General features: G+C 40.0%; 2 protein-coding genes across 2 annotated transcripts in view; one reads left to right on the plus strand and one right to left on the minus strand.

Annotated features, from left to right (window-relative positions):
- LOC150015542 (uncharacterized) overlaps positions 1 to 20292 on the minus strand; it is a 70576-nt gene extending 50284 nt beyond the window's left edge. Inside the window, exon 1 of the mRNA XM_090268301.1 lies at positions 19617 to 20292. Coding sequence (XP_090124427.1) covers positions 19617 to 20292 — 676 coding nt within the window. The remainder of the gene's footprint in view (positions 1 to 19616) is intronic.
- The window catches only part of SERPINB6 (serpin family B member 6), a 29797-nt gene continuing 23209 nt past the window's right edge, over positions 19449 to 26036 (plus strand). The window contains exon 1 of the mRNA XM_090269896.1: positions 19449 to 19703. The gene's annotated coding sequence lies outside the window, so the exon portion shown is untranslated. The remainder of the gene's footprint in view (positions 19704 to 26036) is intronic.

Consider the following 26036-nt stretch of genomic DNA (forward strand, 5'->3'; position numbering starts at 1 on the left):
GTAAAATAGAGTATCCTAGTCTGCCATCAGCTATACACCCAGTGCCTCATTAAGCTGAAATCCCAGTGTTACTTTTCATTGAACTACCCCTTTTCGAAAAACAGGAGTATGGTGAAGAACTAAGTGAAAGCAACGATGAAGATTTTTAAATTGAAGATGACTTAGTTTCTAAGGGATTTGATCAGCATGAGTTGAAGGATTTGGCATAAAATTTGGGACTATCCAAAAGGTTTCAGAACTCCTAGCATCAAGACTGCATGAGAAAAACTTGCTTGAAAAAGGAGCAAAGGCATCCTACTTTTGATCAAGAGAAAGTGCATTTCTCCACTACTTTCGAAGTGACGGTGGCTTTGTGTATTGCCATAACATAGATGGTTTAATGGAGGAATTGGGAATTCTAATCTAGAATGCAACTGAATGGCGACTGTTCATCGATAGCTCAAAGCGGAGCTTGAAGTATGTCCTACTCCAAAATGGCAATTTATTTGGTGCACTCCCAACTGGCCATTCAGTTTGTTTTCATGAAGAATATGAAGACATAAAGAGAGTCATTGATCTGTTGCAATATCACAAGCACAACTGGATCACCAGTGTTGACCTTAAAATGGTCTGCTCCCTTCTTGGTCAGCAACCTGGATACACCAAGTATCTCTGTTTTCTGTGTATGTGAGACAGCAGAGCTCGTGAGAAGCATTGGGTGGAATTGAATTGGCCTCCAAGATCTGACCTCAAACCTGGTGATCCAAACATTCTACATGAGCCACTTGTTGACAGAAAGAACATTATATTCCCACCTTTGCATAAAAACACTGGGTCTCATGAAGCAATTTGTTAAAGCTTTGCCAACTGAAGGAGATTGTTTCAAGTATCTCATTTTGGCATTCCCTAGCCTGTCATTTGAAAAGAGAAAATAACTTAATATGTATGTTTGGCAGCAGAACTTTACTACTTGTACACTATTTGACTTATAGTAACAATATCTAGCCTTTATATGAATAAAATAACTCTAAATATAAACAGTATATTCAGGTAGTTTTTTCTTTATTTTCCTTTGTATGTACATTTTGTATGATTTTTGGGACAAAGGGAGAGTATCCTGTACCTTAAAAAATTGACATGGTAAAGAAAAACTGGGGTCATTTTTTTGATTCATATGTCAAGTTAGTGTCGGATCTAACTCAATGAAAATTGTGTTCCCCAGTGAATCTGTAAACTACATGTCATCAGGGAGTTTAGGCTTTTGAGCATTAGCTTCCCATTCTCCTAAATGGTGTCTTTCATCAGTAAAATAGCCAATATTTCTCCACTGAAATTCTTAATGCCTAAAGTTTGGCTCTGCTACTGCCAGGTGGATGAACCCTGTCTGTTTTGTAACAACATAAGGAAGAGCTGCTCTTGAAGTTTTATGAGCCAATGAATCCACATAATACTAAAAAATATACATGGAGAAGGATAGTATTACATACTCTGTATCAGGCAGGATAGTAAGAGGCAAGGAAAATTCCTTGGCAGGTAAGATAGAAATTTAGACAGCTGATTCAAAGTGGCCTCATTCAGCACTTTGACTCACCTGCTTCCTTCTCTTGCATGATGACTCCTTTAAGGGTTAAGTCCTCAGAACAATGAGGTTCTCATCAGCATCAAATAAAGTTAGGAACAAAGCCTCTGGTCTGCTGACCACAGAGGTAGAGTTTTGGTCAAACTAGGGATAACATCTAGAACTCAGTCGTGTTTCAACTCTAGGCCCCCAAAAGGAGCAAAAACAAAGTGATGCCATGGCTGCATCAGGACCAGTTGCAATAACCAATGCCCCCCCTACCCTAGTGCCAATTGATTCGTAGAGACCATGACCCTAACTCTCTATGCTCATTTTGATAAATCAGCATATTAAAACACACCTGGGAAGCAGATAAATATTCTACTGAAATCCTTCCCTGAGACATCCCCCCAAATTCCTGCCTTTATAAAAGAGATTAAAAACTCTTAAGCAGTGGGCTCAGTGCATGCTCTCTCTCTAGAGACCACCTCACGCCTTTTCTCTTTAGGCATGTATCTTTGCTTTCTTTCTCCTAAGCTCTAAGTTTTCCCACAAGACTTGCAACCAGGAGAGCATTGGGCAGTGGTAGCTCCTTTTAGGCTAACCCTTTGAATCTATCTTCAAGAACCCTTCTTTTGCCTCTGTAACTTATTTCCTGACTCCATGCAGCCCAGCTGGCTTACTTCTTCTGCTTTCATGACTTTATTTCTAAATGGCCAGGGCAGCTCTGGCTAGTGTGGCTCAGTGGATTGATTGCCGGCCTGTGAACTGAAACGTTGCCAGTTCAATTCCTGGTCAGGGCACATGCCTGGGTTGGGGGCCAGGTCCTGGGTTGGGGGCTTGTGAGAAGCAACTGATCCATGTTTTCCTCTAAAAGACCAGGGAAGCTGTCTGAGCCTGCTTGAATATTATCTTTGAGTGTACTTTCACTTTGCATGCCAAATAAACTTCCTTTTGTGCTGGAGTTCATGGCTCTGAATTCTTTCTTTGCTGAACTCAAGAACCATGAGCCAACCTCACAATAACATACATATCACAGTAAAATATTCTCCTTTTGTATTAGAGCTGAAATGTCAGCAGAACAGAATATACTTATTCAAGGTCATGTTTTAGTTCCTGTTCTTTGATTTGGCCATGGATGAGCTACTGTGTGCTTGGCTCTAGTGTCAAAACCAGCTTGTGTTAACTGAGCTGATATGGGTTGTCAGCATGCTTTTTAAATGTGTTTTTGTCAATTTATTATTTCAAACATTTAAAAGAGAGATTATTTTGAAAAGTAAAAGAGCAAAAAAAATATATTTACCTGTAAAAATACCAAATTTATAAGTAAAATGAGCAGTGTTCAGTACTAATTATTAAGATCCTTAGTTAATCTTTATTTCTAATTTACTAATTGTAAACTCAGATGGCTTTACAAACACCTAAAAGGCTCTATTTACTTTTTTTCTTTTACATGAATAATGAAGCCCTGTTAACCAGAAAATAAAAAGTCAAAGTGAGAGGCAATAAGCATTTGAGATCCAAAAGGATAGCTTTTTGGAAAGCACCAATTCAGGAAGAAATCCAAATATCATTCTAATAATGGGGTGAAGGCAAGGGGCATTTATGAAAAAAGGAAGGAGAAAAATGACATAAATGGAGGAAAATTTTACAGATGTCAATAAGCTAACATAGTGATACTATAAAGAAAGTCTTTAATTTTCAGCTTGTTAGTCAAAACAAACATTTGCTTGGGATACAATGCTGATTTAGGCTTAGTTCTAAGGTTATTTTATCCCATTTAAATACTTCCAAAGTTTGAGGACTAACATGTGCAAGGTAGTTCTGGGATGGCAGCTCAATCTCTGTCTTAAAGTTGTTCTGTTTTATTATTTTCCAAAGTTCTTTGAATCTGAACATGAAAACAATCCCCCATTCAGGGAAGTTTGGGAAAAGAAAATGCCATGTTATTGCTGAGTGAGAGTAATGTTTTTACACAGGATCAGTAGCATAAATCAATTAAACTGGGATCCAAAGGGGAAAAAGACAGTCTATGGAGTCAGATATTTTTGAAGACATTATTGCTATTTTTTCCCTTACTTGCGGACATTTTTTGCATTGCTTTTAGAGTGAAAGGATGGGGGAAGGAGGGAGAGAGAGAGGGTGAGAGAGAGAAACATTGATTAGTTGTCTTCTTGTATGTGCCCTGACTGGGGGTTGAACCCACAACCTGGGTATGTGCCCTGAACAGCAATCAAACCCACAACATTTTGGTCTGTGGGATGATGCTCCAACTAACTGGGCCACACCAACTAGGGTGACATTATTGCTATTTTTGAAGTAAATTTTCTAAACATTACACTTCAATGAATCACCAAGCACTACTGAGAAACAACTGTGTGTATGGCCTTCTTCAAATGGACTGTGGTACTCTTGCCTTCCACTTTTTACTGTTTTCTGACTGTGGCTCTACCCTCTTTTCCTCCAGTCATCACCTGGGATTGCAATAGCTTAGAGGCCCCCAAACTCAGCTTCTCAGACAACTATGTTGGGACATTCTGTTAGTGAAGGTCCAAACACTGAAAAGCCTTGAGGAAAACTGAGTGCAGATGAGATGAAGCATTTTTAAAAATTCATCTTGTTTGCCTTTCTACCCTCTCTCTGTGCCCTTGGTTCTAGAGAGAATGGCACAATTGATCAGAGAATTGGTACCAAAAGTATATTTAATGACTGAAAAATAGGAATGAGGAAAAGAAGACAAAAAACACAGAAGATACTGAAAACTACAAAACATTATTAAAAGAGATTTTAAAAGACAATAAAATGGAAAGATATTCTGTGTTCATAAATTGGAATAATCAAGAGTTAAAATGGCCATATTACCCAAAGCAATATGCTGATAGTAAAATCACCATCAAAATTCTAATGTCATTTTTAAAAGAAATAGAACAGAAAATAATCAAAAGATTTTTATGAAACCACAAAAGACCCTGAATAGCCAGAGAGATCCTGGACAAAGCTGGAGGTATTACACTACCTGACTTTCTACTACAGAGCTATGATAATCAAAAGATCATAGTATTGGCAGAAAAACAGACACACAGACCAATGGAACAGAATTTAAAGCCCAGAAATAAAAACCACATGTATATGGGCAAATAATTTGTGTCAAAGGAGCCAAAAACACACAATTGAGAAAAGAAAGCCTCTTCAATAAGGTGCTGGGAAAACTAGAAAGCCACATGCCAAAGAATGAAACTACATTATAGTTTGTCTACATGCATAAGAATTAATTCAAAATGGATCAAAGACCTAAATATAAGACCTGAACCAATAAATTACATAAAAGAAAACATAGGTACTAGACTTACGAACTTTGATCATATAGTACATTTTATAAATTTGGCATCAAAGGCAAGGGAAATCAAGGCAAAAATAAATGAACTGGATTATATCAAACTAAAAACTTTCTGAATAGCAAAAGAAATTGCAAACTAAAAAAAAAAAAAAAAAAAAAAGGCAGACAACTGGAGAATTTTGCAAACAAAACTTTGACAAGGGGTTAATATCCAAAATACATAAAGAACTCATACAACTAAATACCAAGAAAACAAACAATCCAATTAAAAAAATGGGTAGAGGACCTGAACAGACACTTCTCTCAAGAAGACATACAAATGGCCAACAGATATATGAATAGATGTTAAACTTCACTAGCTGTTAGGGAAAAGCAAATAAAAACTACAGTTAGATACTACCTCATACTTGTTAGAATGGCTATTATCAACAAGACAGGTAATAAGTGATGGAAAATTTGTGAAGAAAAAGGAACCCTCATTCACTGCTGGTGGGAATATAACCTGGAACAGCCACTATGGAAAACAGTAATGGAGGCTCCTTAAAAAATTAAGAATAGAGTTACCTCCTTGGCCAGTGTCTCAGTTGGAGCACTGTCCCATACACCAAAATGTGGCAAGTTCAATCTCCAGTCAGATCACATACATAGGTTGCAGGTTTGATACCTGATTGGGGTGCATAAGCAATTGATGCTTCTCCCTCACACTGATGTTTCTCTTCCTCCCTCTTTCTTTAGAATCAATGAAGATATCCTCAGGTGAGGATTTACAGAAAAGGCAGAATTACCATATTACCATATGACCCAGCAATTCCTCCTTTAGGTATCAAAAAAATTCAAAAACATTTATTTGCAAAGATATTTGCATCCCAATATTCATTGCAGTAATATTTATGGTGGCCAACACATAGAGACAACCAAAGTGTCCTTAAATTGAAGATTAAAGAAAATGTGGTGCATATATACTATGGAATACTACTTAGCCATAAGGAAAAATGCTGTACTGCCATTTGCTACAACATGGATGACCTTGAGAATATTATGCTAAGCAAAACTGATCAGTTAAAAAAAAGCTAAGAACCATATGAATTCACTCATATGTGGGAAATAAAACTGAAATTCACAGTCACAGACAACAGTATATTGGTTACCAAAGGGAAGGGGGTGTGGGTGTAGTAAAGGGTAAAGGGAGCCAAATATATGGTGACAAAAGATGATTTGACTTTTGATGGTGGGTACACAATGTAATAACATATAGATCATGCATCACAGAAATGTACACTTGAAACTGGTTTTTTATTAACCAATGTCTCCTCAATAAATGCAAGGAAAAAAAGGGAAAAGAACACAGAAGAGCTCTGAGTCATCATAAAATGATAACTGTAGGAAGCTGGGGTGCTTGGTAGTGGCAATTGTAGGTCAGCCTCAGATTTGGAAAACCACTGGGAGCATGGCGGTACACAGGACCCACTCCACACACTGGTTTTCCCGTGGGGAACCAGGCCTGCCTTTCTATAATAGCTTAAAAGCTTGCTTTCTGCTAAAGGACCCCCTCATCCTGGGCTGAGAACAACAGATATTCAGCATGTAACCTTGAAGCAGTTTCTTAGGGCCTATTCTGGGCTTATTTTCAAGAACAGGATGTGGCTAGACAAGTAATTCTTATCACCTATGCATGTGTAACATTCTTTGTTATATAAAAGTAATCATATAAGGAAATTATTGGCACAATGATTCATAACTTTCTTGGGTGTAACCCATTTAAATAATTAATACAGGCCTGTTCAGGGAGGGGCAAAGTGCACTTTCTCCTCTAGAAAGTGGCCAGTTATGTCCCCTCTTCTCCACAGGATTCTTGTAGTCTATGTGCATTTATTCATTTCATCCACAACACCGTGGTCCCTGCTGGTCGGAGGTCCATGACAGATAACCTTTAGATCTTTTTAGCCTTTCATTTCTAAAGACTGGTTTGCTATGGTTGTTTATTAAAATTTTTTAGGATTTTCAAGATGGTAGTGGAGTAGGTGGAAACTACACTCACCCCCTCACAGGACCAAACTGGAACAACTAAATTAAAGAAAAATAATTTTGAATAATTAAGGACTAGCTGAAGAGTCTTATAACAAAAGAATTTACAGAAGAAGTCACATTGATACTGGTAGGAAAATCAAATACCGGAAAAGGTGTGGCCCTGCTCCCATGGATGGCAGCTGAGGTTCCAGAGACATATTTTAGATGTGACAGGTTCCCCCGAGAAGTGTGGGGTTTAAAGCCCAAACTGGGCTATCCAGCCCAGACCACCAGAGCTGGGGAGAGGTGCCCACATAACATCCAGCTGTGAAAAGCAGTGGGATTTCTGTCCATTAGGAAAGGACACCTAGAGACACAGGTTTGCTCCTAAGAAGCCAAAGCACAAAATTTAGTTTGCAGCCACTCACCCTGGGCTTTGGTGAAGGGAGGGTGGAGCAGAAGAGAGTTCCCTGAGGAGAGTCTGGGGTTTGTGGCTCAGGGGAGGGAGCTGAGGTTACAGCCACCAGGGTCGTTGTTCTGAGTCATTCTTCCATATTGCAGACACTATCTTTCTTGGGGGGAGCACTCCCCTTTGAGCAGCATCAGTCTTGGGGAAAGCAACTGCCTCACCCTCTAAACTCCCTCTTGCTCCAACCTACAAAGCTTAGGCCCTGTTGAAAAGTCATTAGCCTTGGCCACAGTGTACAAGTCTGGGCAGACTCAGGAAGTGTCAGTGACTAAGTGGTCTGGCTTTAGGGTTGTGGCCATTCCCCCGACTCACGTGAACCTAACTGGAGCTTCCCCTTCATGGGAGATCTGACAGAAGCACCCTCCCAGCTTCCAGCAGACACAACCTATGGGCTCTGGAGGCCCAACCACCTGACCCCTAGTGGCTCCACCCTGCTGAGGTTGGGGCAAAATTGAGGACAGACTAAGTCCTGTTGCTCTGGGGTGAGTACCACACACCACCTTCCCTGAAACTGGAGCCTTACTGGCATCTTCCCCAAAAGGGAGACCAACTAGTCCAACCTCCTATTCTGCTAGAGGCTCTTCAGTGACTGAGCCAAATAGGCATCCAGCAAGTGAAGGAAAACAGAGGTGGATCTTTGGGTGTTTTGGGACTTTTGGTGACCTGCCCCAGGCCCAGTTCTGGAAAAAGCAGACCTTGGTGTGCATCTTGGTGCTTCCGGCATGCACCGAGGCCCAGTAGAGGCAGCCACAAACTGGATCACTTGTAGCTCCGAACAGGTTGCTGAAGGCCAGGAACAGAACCAACATACCTAGTGGCCAGATTCAAACAACATCAGAGAAGGATCCAATAAACTTCACAAATGGCATATCCAAAGGGAGATCTCAACATGCACCAAACCATCTGAGGCAAATTCTCCTTCATTTGCTCAGCACTGGCACAGCAGCTCACATGCCATGGTTGGGGCTGAGCTTCACAATCAGTCACCCTGAGGGTGGATCCCACACACAAACAGGCCAATCCAACCAAGACTCAATTACAATAGGAGGACCCAGATAATACACACAAGGGACATTTTTAGAGTACTCAGCTCAGGTGATCAAGGAGACCGTGCCACTAGGTTCCACAGGACACCTGTATAAGGCAACTCCATGAAGACTTGGAGTCATAACAGATAAATCTAATACTTAGAAACACACACAAAGAGGCAGACTAAATGAGGAGATAAAAAAATGTGCCTCAAATGAAAGAACAGGAAAACTCTCCAGGAAAAGAGCTAGATAATGGAGGCAGGCAATTTATCAGATACGATGTTCAAAGTAATGGTTATAAGGAGGCTCAAAGAACTTAGTGAGAACCACAACAGCATGAAAAAGGGCATGGAAAACATAAACAACCAGTCAAAAATGAAGAATACAATATATGAAATCAAGATTACATTGAAAAAATAAACAGTAGGTTGGATGAAACAGGATCATATCAGCACTTTGGAAGACAAGGTAAAGAAAAAACACCCAATTAGAGCAGCTAAGTGAAAAAAGAATTTAAAAGAATTAGGATACTTTACGGGAACTTTGGGACAACATGAAATGTAGTGATATCCACATCGTAGAGGTACCAGAAAGAGAAGAAAGCAATCAATGGATTAAGAACCTATTTGAAGAAACAATCAACAGAACTTCCCTAACCTGGTAAAGGAAAAAGACACACAAATCTAGGAAGCTCGGAGAGTTCCAAACAAGATGGACCCAAAGAGGCCCACACCAAGACACATCATAATTAAAAGGGCAAAGGTTAAAGACATAAGAGAAAGCCATAAGAGAAAGACAGTTACCTACAAGGGAGTTCCCACAAGACTGTCCATTGATTTCTCCACAGAAACATTTCAAGCCAGAAAGGATTGGCATGAAATATTTCAAAGTGATGAAAAGCAAGGACTTACAATCAAAACTACTTTACCAGACAAGGCTATCATTTAAAATAGAAAGAAATAAAGAGGTTCCTAGACAAGAAATAGCTAAAGAGTTTGTCACCACCAAACCGGTATTACAAGAACTGTTAAAGGGCCTGCATGAAGAAGTGAAAGAAAAGAAAGAGGAAAATAACTCAGAAGAAAATAGTTAAAAGAATAAAATGGCAATAAATACATGCCTATTAATAATCACTTTATTTTTCCTGTGGTTTTATTTATTTTTTATTAATTTGAGAGAGAGAAACATCAACTAGTTGTTCCACTTATTTTTTTTGTATGTTTTATTGATTATGCTGTTACAGTTGTCCCAATTTCTTTTCCCTTTGCTCCCCTCCACCCACCAACCCACCCCTCGCTCCAGCAGTCCCCACCCCTTAGTCCATGTCCATGGGTTGTGCATAAAGCTCTTCTCAACATCTCCCTGTCTATTCCCCACCCTCCTACTATACTTCTTAATTCCTGTACCATTTCCCTCCCTCTCCTGCTTCCCCCTCCCAGCTGACCTCCCCCCACATGCTCCCCATACCTATGATTCTGTTCCCACTCTAGTTGTCTGCTTAGTTTACCTTTGTTTCCATTCCCGAGCTTCTGTTGTTGATAGTTGTGATACTGTTTTCATTTTAATGTTCATAGTTTTGATCTTCTTTTTCTTAAATAAGCCCCTTTAACATTTCATATAATAATGGCTTGGTGGTGATGAACTCCTTCAGCTTTACTTTGTCTGGGAAGCACTTACTCTGCCCCTCCATTCTGAATGGTAGCTTTGCTGGATAGAGTAATCTTAGTTGTCGTTGACATGGATGGAACTCGGGAGTATTCGTTGGCAGCCGTCCGTCTCGAGAGACGATGGTGTAGCTTCTTAAGAGTCTATCTGCACCGCCGAGAATGGCTGTGCAGTCCGACTCGGGAGTGACACGGTATCTGTCTCCTCCCGTGTTGAATCGACATCTTGAGATGACGCTGGAGTGTCCTCTCCAGTGAAGCTGAAGCTACAGAGCCTGGGCAGGGTGATATGGAGGGTCTGCTGTTGCCCATGCAGCAGACCCCCCCTCTCTTCGCAGCTGAAGGGTCCAAGGGAAAGACGGAGTCAATACAGCTTGGCTTCAGGTGCGCCGCAGGAGTTGCCGGTGTTGACTACAATGTCAAACCGCCTTAGGGACTCCGGCTCCGGATTTTCTGTCGGGGTTTACTCCCTTAGCCTTTCCCCTGAAGAGGTATGCCGCAAGGCAGCGGAGGTTTTTTGGAATCAGAGTTTTCCTTCTCTGACTTGGGAGTATTATGTTTAGTGAAATAAGCCAGGCAGCGAAAGTCAACTACAATATGATCTTACCTAATAAAACAAACTAATGCAAAATAGAACCAGAGGCATGTAAGCAAGGAACATACAGTGACCAGAGGGGAGGGGGAAGGAGGAAAAGTGGGAAAAGAAGGCAAAAGGTCTAGTCAAGGAACTAGTATAAATGACCCATAAACATGGATAACAGGGTGGAGACTGACTGTGGGAGTGTGGGGAGGTGGGCGGGGCAGGGAGAGCAATGGGGGGCGGGGGGAATGAGACGACTGTAATAGGAAAAAAATAAAATAAAAACTTAAAAAATATTTTGTCTCTACTCAATTTGTGTAAATGAACCCAAAACACTGCCATTATTTAATTTTGAAAGCATCAAATATATATATGAAACACCAATACTTCACAACTTCTGGAACATCTACATTCCATAAGTGAATAACTTTAGAAGAGGGTATATACATACAATCATACAGAATCACTGACTACTATCACCATGTCCTACTTTTGCATCTTTTTTTTTTAATGGTTTTTATTGATTATATTGTTACAACAGTTCCAATTTTCTCCCCCTTGCTCCCCTCCACCCAGCACCCCCCTCCCCCCCTACTTTTGCATCTTAAAGGGACCTTGAATCTTAGTTGTAGGGCCTTGCTTTTCATCACTTTGAATCTTTCCTGCCAGTCCCTTCTTGCCTGCAAAGTTTCTTTTGAGAAATCAGCTGACAGCCTTATAGGTACCCCTTTGTAGATAATTCTTCTCTTCTCTCTTGCTGTTTTTCAGATTCTTTCTTTATCCTTAACCTTTAGCATTTTGATTACGATGTATCTTGGTGTGGTCCTCCCTGGATCTAGTTTGTTTGGGGCTCTGTGCTTCCTAGACCTGTATGTCCATTTCCTTCCCCAAATTAGGGAAGTTTTCATTCATTATTTTTTCACGTAATTTTTCAATTTCTTGCTCTCCCTCTTCACCTTCTGGCAACCCTATGATTTGGATGTTGGCACATTTATAGATGTCCCAGAGGTTTCTAAGCCTCTCCCCATTTTTAAAAAATTCTAATTTCCTCCTTCTGTACTGGTTGACTGTGTCTTCATTATGTTCCAATTTTTTATTTCAACTCTGGGTTCCTTTCCTTCATATGGATTTTCCTTCATTTCGGTCAGGATAGCCTTCATTCTTTCCCCATCCTGTTTAATCTTTGCTTTCAAGTCTGTGAGCATCCTAATCACAATGTCTTAAACTGTGCATCTGTTAAGCTCTCTATCTCCTCATCCGTTACATGTGCTATCTGCTCATTGCTTAGTTGTCACTGGGACCTTGACCTGCCCTTGCTTCTGGGTCGTACTTCTTTGTCTCCTCATCTTTCTGTGTTTGCCTCTGTGATTTGGGCGAGGGCTGTTGCACCTCTTACATTATATGGGGCAGAACCCTAGGTATTCATTAGTGCTGGTGACCCGTTCACTGCATTTTGGCACTGTATGTGGGGGAGGGGTCTGAAAGGGATAAGTGCTGGTTGTCACCACTTTTCCAGGCACTTCTGCCCCTTCCTGTACTAAGTAAGCTGCCTCCTTTTTGAGACTAGCAGAGTCTTCCTCCGCCCCAGCCCCCACTTGCTTTCACAATCAGAAGCAATGTGGCTCTATTTTCCCAGGCTCTGGAACTGCAAGCTGTGTGGTCTAGTTTGGGGCTGAGATCATTTCTCAGGTTTAAATGGTATGACTGTTTTTCCTCACAGCTGCTGCTAGCTACATCCCCCCGCCTCTCTCCCATGAGCCATGCCACTTCTAGCCATGTTGCCACCAAGCACCACCCCCGCAGTCCCTGCTCTTTTCCTCTTTTCTTCTTTCTCTCTTTCCCGGCTCCACCCCTCCTACCTTTCCGGTTGGTTATTTATTCTTTATTTCTTGCTGGACTTCCCTGTAGTTTTAATTTTTTTGGTTTCCTGGGTTTTTTTAGTTTTGAAGTGGTTGTAAATTTCTTCTTAGTTGTGAGAAGCAGCGCATGTATTTACACCTCCATCTTGGCCAGAAGTCTCCTTAATAATCACTTTAAATGTAAATAGCTTAAATGCTCCAATCAAAAGACATAGGGTAGGTGAATAAATAAGAAAGCAAGATCCATAACCTATGCTGTCTACAAGAGATCCACCTCAGAACTAAAGATATGCACAGTCTAAAGGTAAAGGGATGAAAAGATTTTTCATGCAAATGGAAATGAAAAAAAGAAAAAAAAGGCGGACTAGCAATACTTAGATCTGACTGGTTATATAAAATGCTATAGTAAGGACACAACATAATAATAAAGCAACCTAATAAGAGAATATAACCATTGTAAACATTTATGCACCCAACATAGGAGCACCTAAATATGTAAAGCAAGTCTAGATGGGCACAAAGGGAGAGATTGACAGTAATACTGTCATAATAGGGGATTTTAACACCACATTGACATCAAAGGATAGATCTTCTAGTAGAAAATTAACAAGGAAACTTTGGCCTAAAATGATACAGTAGATCAGATGGATCTAATTGATCTCTTCAGAGCATTTTATACCAAAGCAGCAGAATATACATTCTTTTCAAGTGCATATGAAACTTTTTCTAAAAGAGACCACATGTTAGAACACAAAACGAGTCTCAATATACTTAAGAAGATTGAAATCATCAAGAATATTCTCTGATCATAATAGTATGAAACTAGAAATCAGTAACAAGATAAAAACTGAATACACCTAAACACATGGAAGTTAAATAACATATTACTAAACAATCCATAGGTTAACAATAAGATCAAAGTAGAAATCAAAAGATACCATGAAACAAATGATAATGAGGACACAACAACCCAAAATCTATGGGACACAGGGAAATCATTCCTAAGAGGGAAATTCATAGCATCACAGGCCTACATCAAAAAAGAAGAAAAATCTCAAATAAACAATCTAAATTTACTTAAAGAAATTTGATAAAGAACAATAAACAAACCCCAAAGTGAGTAGAAGGAATAATAAAGGTGAGAGCAGAAATAAACAAAATAGAGTCTAAAACAAACAAAAAATAATTTAAAATATCAATGAAACCAAGAGGTGGTTCTTTGAAAAGATAAACAAGATTGACAAACCTTCAACCAGACTCATAAAGAAAAAAAGAGAGGGGATCTAAATAAATAAATTTAGAAGTGAAAGAGAAGTAACAACTGACAACAAAGAAATACAAAGAATTATAAGAAAATATTACAAATAGCTATATGCCAATAAATTGGACAATCTGGAAGAAATGAATAAATTACTAAAAACATATAGTTCTTCCAAAACTTAATCAGGAAGAATCAGAGATTCTGAATAGACAGATTTACAACTAGTGAAATTGAAGCAGTAATCAAAAAACTCCCAAGGAATAAAAATCCTGGACCAGATGGCTTCATAAGTGAATTTTAGCAAACATTCAAAAAAGAACTAACACTTATCCTTCTCAAATTATTCCAAAAAATGCAAGAGAGAGGAACTCTCCCCAAGCTCATTTTATGAAGCCAGCATATCCCAATTCCAAAACCAAATAAAGACACTACAAAGAAAAAATTATAGGCCAACATCCCTGATAAACAAAAAAGCTAAAATCTTTTAAAAAGTTTTAGTAAATCAGATCCAGCAATACATTAAAAAGATCAAAAAACCTATGCACCCCTATGTTCACAGCAGTGCTATTTACAATAGCCAAGTGCTGGAATCAGCCTAAGTGCCGATCGGTGGATGAGTAGATCAAAAAACTGCGGTACCTTTACACAATAGAATACTATCAGCAGAAAGAAAGAACTCCTATCTTCTGAGACATCATGAATGGAACTGGAGAGTATTATGCTTAGTGAAATAAGCCAGGTGATGAAAGAAAAATACCATATGATTTCACATAATACAGGTACCTAATGAACAAAACAGACAAACAAACAAACAGACAAACAAGCAAAACAGAACCAGAGGCATGGAAACAAGGAACAAACTGACAGTGACCAGAGGAGAGCAAGGGGGTGGTGGAGAAGAGGGGGAAGAAGGGGAAGGGTTTAGTCAAGGAACTAATATAAATGAGCCCCACCCCCCAAAAAATAAAATAAAATTGTTTTTAAGGGAAAAAAGTCATACACCATGATCAAGTTTGATTTATTCCAGGGCTGCAAGGTTGGTACAATATCTGCAAATCAATATACGTGATATACCACATAATCAAAATGAAGGGTGAACCACATGATCATGTCAGCAGATGTAGAAAAAGCATTTGATAAAATCCAGCCCCATTTGTGATAAAAATTATCAGCGAAGTGTGAGTAGAGGGGAAATACCTCAATGTAATAAAGGCCACGTCTGAAAAACCTACAGCCAACATCATACTCAATGGGTAAAAGATAAAGCATTTTCCTTAAGATCAGGAATAAGACAGTGATGTCTGCTTTCACCATTGTTATTCAAAATAGTACTAGAAGTCCTAGCCACAGAAATCAGACAAGATTAAGGAACAAGAGGCATTCAGATTGGAAAGGAATAAGTAAAAATGTCATTACTTGCAGATAACATGATACTGTAAATAAAGAACCCTAAAGATTCTACCAAAACTACTAGAACTGATAAATGAATTCAGTAATCAGCAGGATACAAAATAAATATCCAGAAATCAGTTGCATTTTTATATACATGATGAACTATCAGAAAAAGAAACTAAGAAAATTTCATTCACAATTGTTTCAAAAACATACACACACACACACACACATACACACACACACACACACACACATATATATAAAATAACCAGGAATAAACTTAACCAAGAATGTAAAAGAACTGTACTCGAAAAAGTATAAAACACTGAATGAACTAGGAAAATGAAAAAGATACAAATAAGTGGAAGTATATACCATGCTCACAGATGGGAAGAAATAACATCATTAAAATGTCCATACTACCTAAAGCAATCTATAGTTTGAATGCAATTCCTATATAGATACCAATGACTTATTTCACAGAACAAGAACAAGTATTCCAAAAATGTATAGGAACTACACGAGATCCAGAATAGCCACAGCAGTTTTGAGAAAGAACAAAGTTGGAAGAATCGTCCTACCTGAGGTCAAACAAGGATACAGTAATAAAAACAGCATGGAACTGGTATAAAAATAGTCCTTTAGATCAATGGAAGAGAATAGAGTCCAGAAATAAACCCATGCCTTTATAGTCAATTAGTATTTGACAAAGGATAATAGCCTATTTATTAAATGGTGTTGTGAAAATTGGACAGATATGTGCAAAGAAGTAAATCTAGAACATTTTCTTTCACCATACACAAGAATAAGCTCAAAATGGATTAAAGACCATAAAAATCCTAGAAGAGAACACAGGCAGAAAAATCTGGGGCATTTCTTATAGCAATATTTTTTCTGATATAGTTCTTCGGGGAAGGGAAACAAAAGAAAAAATTAAATAAATGGAGCTACATCAAACTAAAAATTTTTTCCAATGCAACGGAAACTATCAACAAAATGAAAAGAAAACCCAATGAATGAAAGAACATATTCACCAATACATCTGTTAAGAGCTTAATATCTAAAATTTATAAGAACCTTTTAAAACTCAACACCAAAAAACAAATAATCCAATTAAAAAATGGTCAAAGAACCTGCATAGATCCAAGGAGGACATACAGATGACCAACAGACATATGAAAAGATGCTCAACATCACTAATCATCAGAGAAATGCAAATTAAAACCTTAATGAGATATCACCTCATACCTGCGGGAATGGCTATCATCAATAAATCCACAAACAAGTGTTGGCAAGGATGTGGATAAAAGGGAACCCTCATGTACTACTGATGGGAATGCAGACTGGTGCAGCCACTGTGGAAAGCAGTATGGAATTACCTCAAAAATTAAAAAGTGGAACTTCCTTATGACCCAGCAAGTCCACTTCTGGGAAGATATCCAAAGAAACCAAAAACACTACTTCAAAAGCATATGTGCACCCTTATGTTCACTGTGGCGTTATTTACTACAGCTAAGATTTGAAAGCAGCTCAGGTGCATATCAGTAGATGACTGGATGTAAAAGCTAAGCTTCAGTTATACAGTGGAATACTACTTGGCTATAAAGAGGAAGGAAATCTTACCTTTTGTGACAGCATAAATGGACCTGGAGAGTATTATGCTAGGAGAAAGAAGGCAGTCAGAAAGAGACAAGTAACATATAATTTCACTTATATGTGGAATCTAATGAATAAAATTAATTAACAAAGTGGACATAGACTCATGGATACAGAAAACAGACTGACAGTTGTCAGAGGGGAGAGTGTTGGGGGCTGAGTGAGAAGAGTGAAGGGATTAACCAAAGAAAAAAAGACCTATGGATACAGACAACAGTATGTTGATTGCCAGAGGGAAAGGGGATGGGTGGAGGGAGGTAGAAGAGGGTCATGGAGGGATAAATGGTGATGGGAGACTTAACTTAGGGTGGTAAACACATAATGCAATATACAGATGATGTATTGTAGAAGAGCATATCTGAAATCTATATAAGTTTATTATCAATGTCACCACATCAAATTCAATTAAAAAAAAGAGAAAGAGATTCTAGCAACCTCCTCCCCTCTGTAAATCAGTGGCTCAAAGGAGAGGGGAACAGTCCTGGAAGAATTTCCAGTGATGCCACATCAAACTGGTGTTTTGTGTTTGGTTATCGACAACGAAAACCCAGGGCTCTGTCACGTGAACTGTGATCAGTGTATTTAGCTCTTTAGTTGTGTACTCATATCGCTTGTTTTAAAATACCTGATTCTTTTGATTTTGATTCTCTGTTTCATTATAATCCTTGTAGGATATTATGAAAATGTAAAAAACATGCATTCAACAACCTCATGCTAAGATAACTCTTTTGGAGAATGCTGTGCTTAGAATTACTAACCTATATAATTTGGAACCAGTTCAAATTAATTTAAATCCAAGCAGGACGGTAAAGAAGACTGGACTATAGATGCTTGACTATGTTTCCCTGCTAAGTAAACCTATTTTGAAAAAGCAAATGAGGTTGAGAATGGCTTGTTCTTTTGTGAAGCCATGCTGGCTTCTTGTGCTCACCTTTTTACTTTGGAAGTATTAACAACACAACTGGTTAAGCAATTTCCTCTGTTGGAGCTGTTAACCAATGTAATCAGACAAGAGAGAACAAAGGCGTGGAAATAGGAGGAAGAATTTCATCTATTTGAATTCGCAGTGATATAATATTGCTAGACTCAAAAGAAGCAAGGAACAAAAACCTAAAACAAATAGAAAATTCAGCAAGGCACAAGCTATAAAGTAATATATAAAAAGTTAATTTTTTTCACTTATAAACAAAAGTTAGAAAATATAATGGGAGAAAAATCTTTACCTGTAATATCAACAAAGAAAATAACTAGGAATAAAGTAAACACAAAATGTACAAATCTTATATAAAGAAAACTTTGTATTTATTAAAAAAATTTTTAAATTATTTATTTATAGAGAGAAGGGAAGGGAAGGAGAAATAGAAGGAGAGCCCTGGCCGGTGTGTCTTAGTTGATTGGTACATCATCCTGAACACCAAAAGGTTCTGGGTTTGATTCCTGGTCAGGGCACATACCTTGGTTGAGAGTTCAACCCCCCAGTCAGGGTGTCCATAGAAGGCAACACATTTGCCTCTTATATGTGCCCCGACCAGGTATGGCAACCCAAGCATGTGCCCTGACTGAGAATTGAACCCACAGCCTTTGTTTGCAGGGATGACACCCAACTAACTGAGCCATACATGCCAGGGCTATAACGAAAACTTTAAAACACTCCTGATAAAGAAAAAAATTGAGTAAATATTCAGCATATTCTTAGATAGGACAACTTAATAAACATGCAGATATTAATTCACCACGAGGGCTGGTGCAGTGCCTCTACAGTCTTTTCAAACGGCGTGGCCCAGCGTGCCAAATGGCTGCAGCCCTTTGTTCTGCCTGGATCCTTTCCTTCTTTCAGACAGCATGGCTCTGCACTCAATCTCCTTTCAAACTGTGTGGCCCTCTCTTAATGACTGCCACCTTATTTTAAACCCCTGACTGCAGCCTGTGATGCAGACCAGTGCTGGCTACTCACAGAATCTTGTGCAGGCCCAATAAGTTTTTTCATCAGCATTCTATGGTCAAAGCCCCTCCCATCTCCTTGGTGCCTAGGAGCAACCATAGCCACTTGCAAAACGAAGAAACTAGTTACCAGCATAGATATACAAAGTACCTTAAAAAGCTGCACTGTCTCCCTTCCATATCCCCAAAACCAGGGGCTGTGGGAAATCCCGGGACAGACTCTCTGTAACATGACTGCCTTTGGTTAGTCTTTGGCTGATATAATAATTAAATTGACACAACAGCTTAAGGAGAAAACCAAATTTAATTTCAACCTATAGGAGTCCCATAGATATGAAACTTAAGGGCAAAACAGGATTTCATAGTATCTGCATTATTTTTTAGTTCCCTGGAGTCTTAATTCACAAGGGCCGGAAGAGTGAAGTCTGAATACATAAGAAGATCGTGTAGGCTTTGTTCATTTTAAATCTGTAATCTGCACTGCCAAAACTTAAGTTTATGTACCGGGAGCTGCCACTTTTCTGGTCACTGAGGACATAATTTACAGTTTCTACAAAGCCACCCTAATAGGCTGGTGGGGCCACGCATCGTCGCCTCAGGGGAGGCAGGCCTTTGATTCGACTCTGGTGGCTCGGCGAGCAAGATGACTGCAACCAGGACCAGAAAGGACACGCGGTCCCGCCCCCAGCGGGATAATGTCCGGAACCTGCGCATCCGCCCGGCTCCTGGGTTGCGTGAGGTTGAAGGGCACCTGGTGCACACCGGGTTACATCCCTGCACCACCCTCCTCCCCACCTTGACAGGGCAGGGCAGTCTTGGCCTCGGGTACTGGGTGGTGCCCTGGCTAACTGACCCGCCTCCGCCCGCCTCCGGCCCTACCGGTATTAGAGGCCTGAGGCGGCTCTAGTCCCTGCTGCTGCCGCTGCTGCTGCTTCTCTCGCTCCCGCTGCGACGCCGACACTCCGGGTACGGTTCTGATGTGGGATCCACTGGGAGGCAGGGAGGGGCTGCTGGGCCTCGCAGGGCTGTCCTTGGGCCAGGAGTTGGAGGGGAGGCTTCCGGCTCGGGTTCCCTTTACGAGGCCAACGGCAGCAGCGTAGGGTGACACCGCTTGGTGTTTTGTGCTTGGCGGCCGCCAGCCCGTGACGCCGAATATCTTACGGACCAACAAGCTCAGCCTCGCGCAGCCGGGGGACATGGGGGCGGCGCAGAGCGTCCCTGGCTGCTGCGCCGGGCCCCTGGGCCACAGGTGACGCCCGCCCAACCAGGGGCCACAAATACCCTGCCTACCCCTCGACCACAGGTGACCTCGCCCACCCCCGCGGCCCAGAGGCCGCGGGTGCCGGTCGTTGGGAATTGGTGGGGAAAACGGAATGTTGAGTGGGCGTGGCTGGGGGAGGGGGAGAAGTCGAGGGCTCCATTGCAAATGCGGGGGTCCCGGCTTCCGGCTCCTAAGCCCTGATCTTGTCCACTGGGTGTGGACTGTGCTCAGGAATTTGGCAGATTCTGCACTGTCGAGGTCACTCAAGCCTGCATAGATAAAAGTGAGGACCATTCCAGATCTTACTTATGTTTTTTTTTTTTTTTCTATTAAACTTACTGCAGGCAAAATATTACTTGATTTGGTGTCTTAAGTGCTAAGTGGACCTAGGGAAACTTAATTATTCATGGAGTTTGTGGCACTAGAAGTAATTGGTATGTGAGCTACTTTCTTTCCCCTCCTCCCACTCCATCCCAAGCTCAGCTTTGGAAATGAGAAGTCTAGCAAATTAAATTCAAATACTGCCAGGAATATTCAGACACGGGGGGGTGAGCTGAGTCAGTGCTGGGACTTTATGGCTCCAGTTGTAGCTGTGACAGAGATATGAGTCAAGCCTGTTTCCTCCTCTGCTGTGTGGTTTAGAATAGTTATGGTCAGATGATGATGTGATAGGTACTCTTTGGATTAAAGTCCTGCAGTGTTGCATTGCTGAGGCTAATGTGCACCGTGATGACATGAATGACTGGTGTTATCGGTAATACGGGTTGTGTTGCAATATTTCATGACTAATGGGTAATTACATCCTTCATTTTATGCCAACACAGAGAAAACGTGCAATTTTCGTCTTACTTGGGGCCAGTATACTAAGTATTTAAAATTATATGAGGCCACTTCCAGCCCAAGTCATTTTATTACAATTTAGCATATTAGAGTTAACTCCAGCCAGTAGAGTGCAGTTAGAGTGAATGGAAATACCATTGTTGTCTGTTTATACTAGTGACTTTCAAATGGGTGTGCCACAAGAATTTTTAAAACATGTAATATCTGACTGAGGGGGGACCTCCAAAAAACTGGAATTATCTTCTGGAGAGCAGGCCCCTCTAGTACAGGCTTGCCATGCTAGGTGAGTGTTCTAGGAATCTACCTGTATTCATGTACCAGCTGGCATTGCTGTGAGAGGCTATGTTTGGATTCAGTAAGTTTTTTTGAAAACTTGATGTTTGCCCATGTTTTCATGGGTGCCCACACGATGCTGAGTGTCAGCAGTTTTTGACCAAAACAGCAAGGCACCTGTGCCCCACCCTTCCTATTCACCTGATCTGGCCCCCAGTGACTTTTTGTTGTTGTTCCCTGCCCCTCCCCATGAAAAAAGTCCTCAAAGGAAAACATTTTTGCCCAAGTGGAAGAGGTGAAACAAAAAAACAGCAGCACTAAAAAGCATCAAAATCGACAAGTTCAAAAACTATTTTGAGCAGTGGAAAAAATGCCCTGATAGGTATATTGCATCAAATGGTGAGTACTTTGAAGGTGATTGAAGTTTAAACCATGTAGGAATAAATACACAATTTTTTATAAATTCCGGTTTTTTGGGATCCCCCCTCATATTTAGGCAGGGGGCATTGACCTCTTCCCTCAGATTGTCAAATTTAAAAAATGACAACAGCCAACACACCAATATCCCTCCCGTGTGATGTCCCGTCTTGAACTATAAATATATAGGTCATATAATAGAGTTGCATCTTATTGGTTACATCTCATAATGAGGTTGTGTCTGATTGGTTAATTCTTGGTACCAGAAATCCTTATATGCAAATATAGGCATGTGATTTAAAAAATGTCACCTTGGGGCAAAAAGTGTAGGTAATTATGTTTTTTTTTCCCTATAGTAATCAAAATTCTACCTATTTTTTTAGAAGTTTAGGTGTGCCATGAGAGGAGAAATATTGAAAATCACTGATTTATATTAAGAACACCCTATATCACACCAAGCATATATTGCATTATTTGGGGAAGATCATACACCTTACAGTTCCAAGTTTGCTGGACCTGAGATTAGGCCCAGATATCAGAAGAAAGAATATAATGATAATTTACCCACCATTTATTGACCACCCACTGTATGCAAGGCAATAGTTTATATAATGTTCATAGTAAACCTGTAAAGTAGAAGGAATCATCCTCTGTTAACATATTATATAACTGCTGCTCAGAGAAGTTAAACACACACACACACACACAGAAAACAAAGGTAGGGACAAAGCAGGAGCCCAAGTTTCCATTAAACCAATCTTTAAATAATTAAATTTTGTGGGAGATTAAGGCCTCGTTAATCCAAGAAGGCATGAGACACAATTAGTGACACCTTTAAAAAAATTAAGATTTGATTAATTGGATAAAATCAATTACGAACATTAACTATTCAAAGTTACTAGTGGTACTACAGGGAAAAAATGGTGCTAAGATTTGTTAGACTTGTTATACATACACACATGCACATGTATATATATAAATTTATTAAAGAAAACCTTAATACTTAGTTTTTATGCTAGTGAATAAATACTGTTTTTTAAAGGTTCTTTATGTAAGATGGGAGTTGAGATCTACATCCCATTCTGGGTAAAGGAGAGGAAGGCAGGGGTCTAGGACTTCAAAGGGAAAGCAGGCAATTTAAAGGTAGGTGAGAAAGAACAATATGTGGTAAACAAATACAAATTCTTGCTGGGTCACCCAGAAACGATAGGGCACGGAGGGGAGTACAACAATCAGGCTTTGCTGGATTTATTCCCTGCCACTTTTAGTTTATATTTTGATGCTAGTTGATGCTTCTTTCCTTTAAGTAGGTTTTTATACCTGATCCCTACAGGCATGTAAAGGGGGGAGGTTCAAAGGGTCTCTGAGTCATTTGTTTCTTAATAACCAACTTAAAAATCAATATCCTAAAAGGCATATTTTGCACGGCAAAACTTTGGTCCTTCTCAATAGCATGATATATTAGGTACTTGAAGGGAAACCTCTCTCAGCTGTGTGACTGGATGTGGCCCAAGAAAAGCATCAAAACTCCTAAGTTCCTTGAGGATGCAGATCTTGTACTTTACAACTCCTCTATTTAAAAAAAAAAAAACCCTGGAAAAGGGCTGATATCTGTGTCTTTGGACTGGTAAGGCCTTGTTGTTGCTGTAATGCAAAATGCTTAAGATCACTACATCTCAAGAAAAACTAACCAATTTAAAGATAACCCCATCATCCTGATACAGAGAAAGGGGGTTCTTTCATGTGGCACCTTGGTGTAAAAGCCAACAATGAGTGTTGAGGAAAACAGGTCTTTATTTACAGTATTCCAACCTGGGGAGGACAGTGAGCACTTCAGCTCAGAGCCCTGTTCTCCCACGGGTCGCAGCACTTCCCTTGCTCCCCAAAAGGCAAGAAGCCAAAAACATGTCCAGAAATTCCCCATTCCTTATCTGTCAGCTCTCTCCTTCAGGATCTGGGATATGATGTCATCAGCCTCTGTATAACAGTCCAGGAAAATATAAGCCGTGTTGCACTGGATGGCGCATGATTCTCTCTTTGCTCTTTTAAAGCTGCATGGAGTTCCCCTTATGCCCTCCTAGTAAACCGTGTGGTACTCCCTACTCTCTCTCCAAACCATGTGGATCTTCTCTGCTTCTCTCTAACATGGTTGCTGCCTTATTTTTAAACCCCTGACTGCGTCCTCTGATGCAGTGGGCCTGGTAACCAGTTCTGACCATTCACAGAACCTTGTGCAGGTTTTGTATGCTCTTACCTCACTATTCCATAGTCAAAACCCCTTCCATCCCCTTGGGGCCTTAGAAGAACCAAACCATTTACATAACTAAGACACTAATTACCAGTCATAGTTATGCAAAGGCATCTTAAAAGCAGTTTTCCTTCTCCCCATCCCCCAACCTGTAGGCTCTGGGAATTTGGGGGGATCCCCACTCTGTAACAATCCCAGTTTATGACACTTGAGAACCAAGGAGAAAACAAACATCAGCTAATTTAAATATGTTATTTGTAAAAAGCCATGAGTCTATTAATGAATTCATATGTGGCAAACAACATGCGCTTTAAAAGGCACAAAAGAATTTCACTAATGTTTCAGGAAATGCTGTGTGATGATCCATCCATGATTGCTGTGCAAACAGTTTGGTTATTTCAGTGTACTAGGCCAACAAGCACAGTAGTTATACAAAGATCTGAAAGGCCAAAAAATTAAACTGAAAGTGTTATATCCAAATTATATAACCCAAGTTATACAACTTGGAGGGCCCTGGCTGGTTTGGCTCAGTGGATTGAGCGTCAGCCTGCGAGCTAAGTGTCGCTGGTTCGATCCTCCAGTCAGGGCACATCAGAGAAGGAAAACTCTGACTCCAAAAAACCTCCGCTGCCTTGCGGCATACCTCTTCAGGGGAAAGGCTAAGGGAGTAAACCCCGACAGAAAATCCGGAGCCGGAGTCCCTAAGGCGGTTTGACGTTGTAGTCAACACCGGCAACTCCTGCGGCGCACCTGAAGCCAAGCTGTATTGACTCCGTCTTTCCCTTGGACCCTTCAGCTGCGAAGAGAGGGGGGGTCTGCTGCATGGGCAACAGCAGACCCTCCATATCACCCTGCCCAGGCTCTGTAGCTTCAGCGTCATCGCATGATGTCGATTCAACACGGGAGGAGACAGATACCGTGTCACTCCCGAGTTGGACTGCACAGCCATTCTCGGCGGTGCAGATGGACTCTTAAGAAGCTACACCATCGTCTCTCGAGACGGACGGCTGCCGACGAGAAAGTAAGTACAAGTGTAGAAATAAGTTTTGTAATAATTGTACTTTTTTGTGTATTTTAAAACATCTTTTAAGGTCTTAGGTGATTCTAGTTTACTAGATTTGTAAGTCTTGATTTATTAGGTTTATAGAAGTTTAAGTGTTACTAAGGTTGGTTGAAATTTGTAAGTTTGCTTTAAAAGGTGTTTTACAGCGTTAAAAAGTCTGATCTATTAATATATGTATCAATGCTTAAATTTTTAAGAAAAAATAATTTCTTTGTTATGGAAGCAGTATGCTTTCTTTGAGAAAACAATATTTTCAACAGACTGACAATTGACCATTAACTAAACATTTTAGTAGGAAATGCCATTTCCTATGAAAATTCCTCTTTGAAATGAAAACCCCTTCCTTCACCAGCAGGGTGAGAGACTGTGGGAGAGGAAAAATGGATCTGGCAGGTTATTCCTGTATCTGAGCATCTGAAGAAATTACTGAAAAGGCTTGACTGGCATGTAGAACATTTGGGGAAAAGTTGCCATATGTACATAGCAAACTAGAGAAAAGGGCTGGGGAGAGGCAATATTAACATAAGGAAAATCAGTGTTAAGTGAAAGAAAGGAAATGTATTATGAGGGATAAAGAAAACCACAGATGGGGGACGAGCAGGGCCTTGAGTAAGAGAACCTGTTTTCAATTGTAATATCTCTTTTGGCACTGATTTTTAAACTAGGTGCAAGTTTAGTGATTTCATAAAAATCAAAATCAACGAACTTTCTAAAAAGAATTAGGAATATTGTAGACAGTGTGAAAAATGAAGAATATAAAACCATGAAAATTTATTCATAACCCAGACACATTTGGTGTATACTGTTTCCTTCTATTTTTTGTGTATATAGTTACATGTACATTTCTTCCTAATTTAGTTTACATATTTTGAAATTAGTTTTATATATTTTTAAAATTTTATGTATTTCTTTGACAGCAGTATAATATTAAAATTAATATTTCCACTAATATCTTACCTTAAATGTTACAAAATCTAATTGGTTCTCTGTTTCAGGGCATTTACAGATGTTTTTTTTTTTGATCTGTGGCTTATGAAATACTTAATAGTTGTTTTTGTGCTTAGTATTGCCAGTGAAAATGTGTGGGAGAAGTTTAAGCATAGTGGCAATATTTATTGGGGGTGAAGAGAAATAATATGCCTTATTGGATGTAGAGGGTGGACCAGGCTCTAGGAGCAACTGATACGAGATTCCTGC

Source organism: Furipterus horrens, unplaced genomic scaffold (assembly GCF_987537825.1).
Source record: "Furipterus horrens unplaced genomic scaffold, mFurHor1.1.pri manual_scaffold_3, whole genome shotgun sequence".
Classification (NCBI taxonomy): domain Eukaryota; kingdom Metazoa; phylum Chordata; class Mammalia; order Chiroptera; family Furipteridae; genus Furipterus; species Furipterus horrens.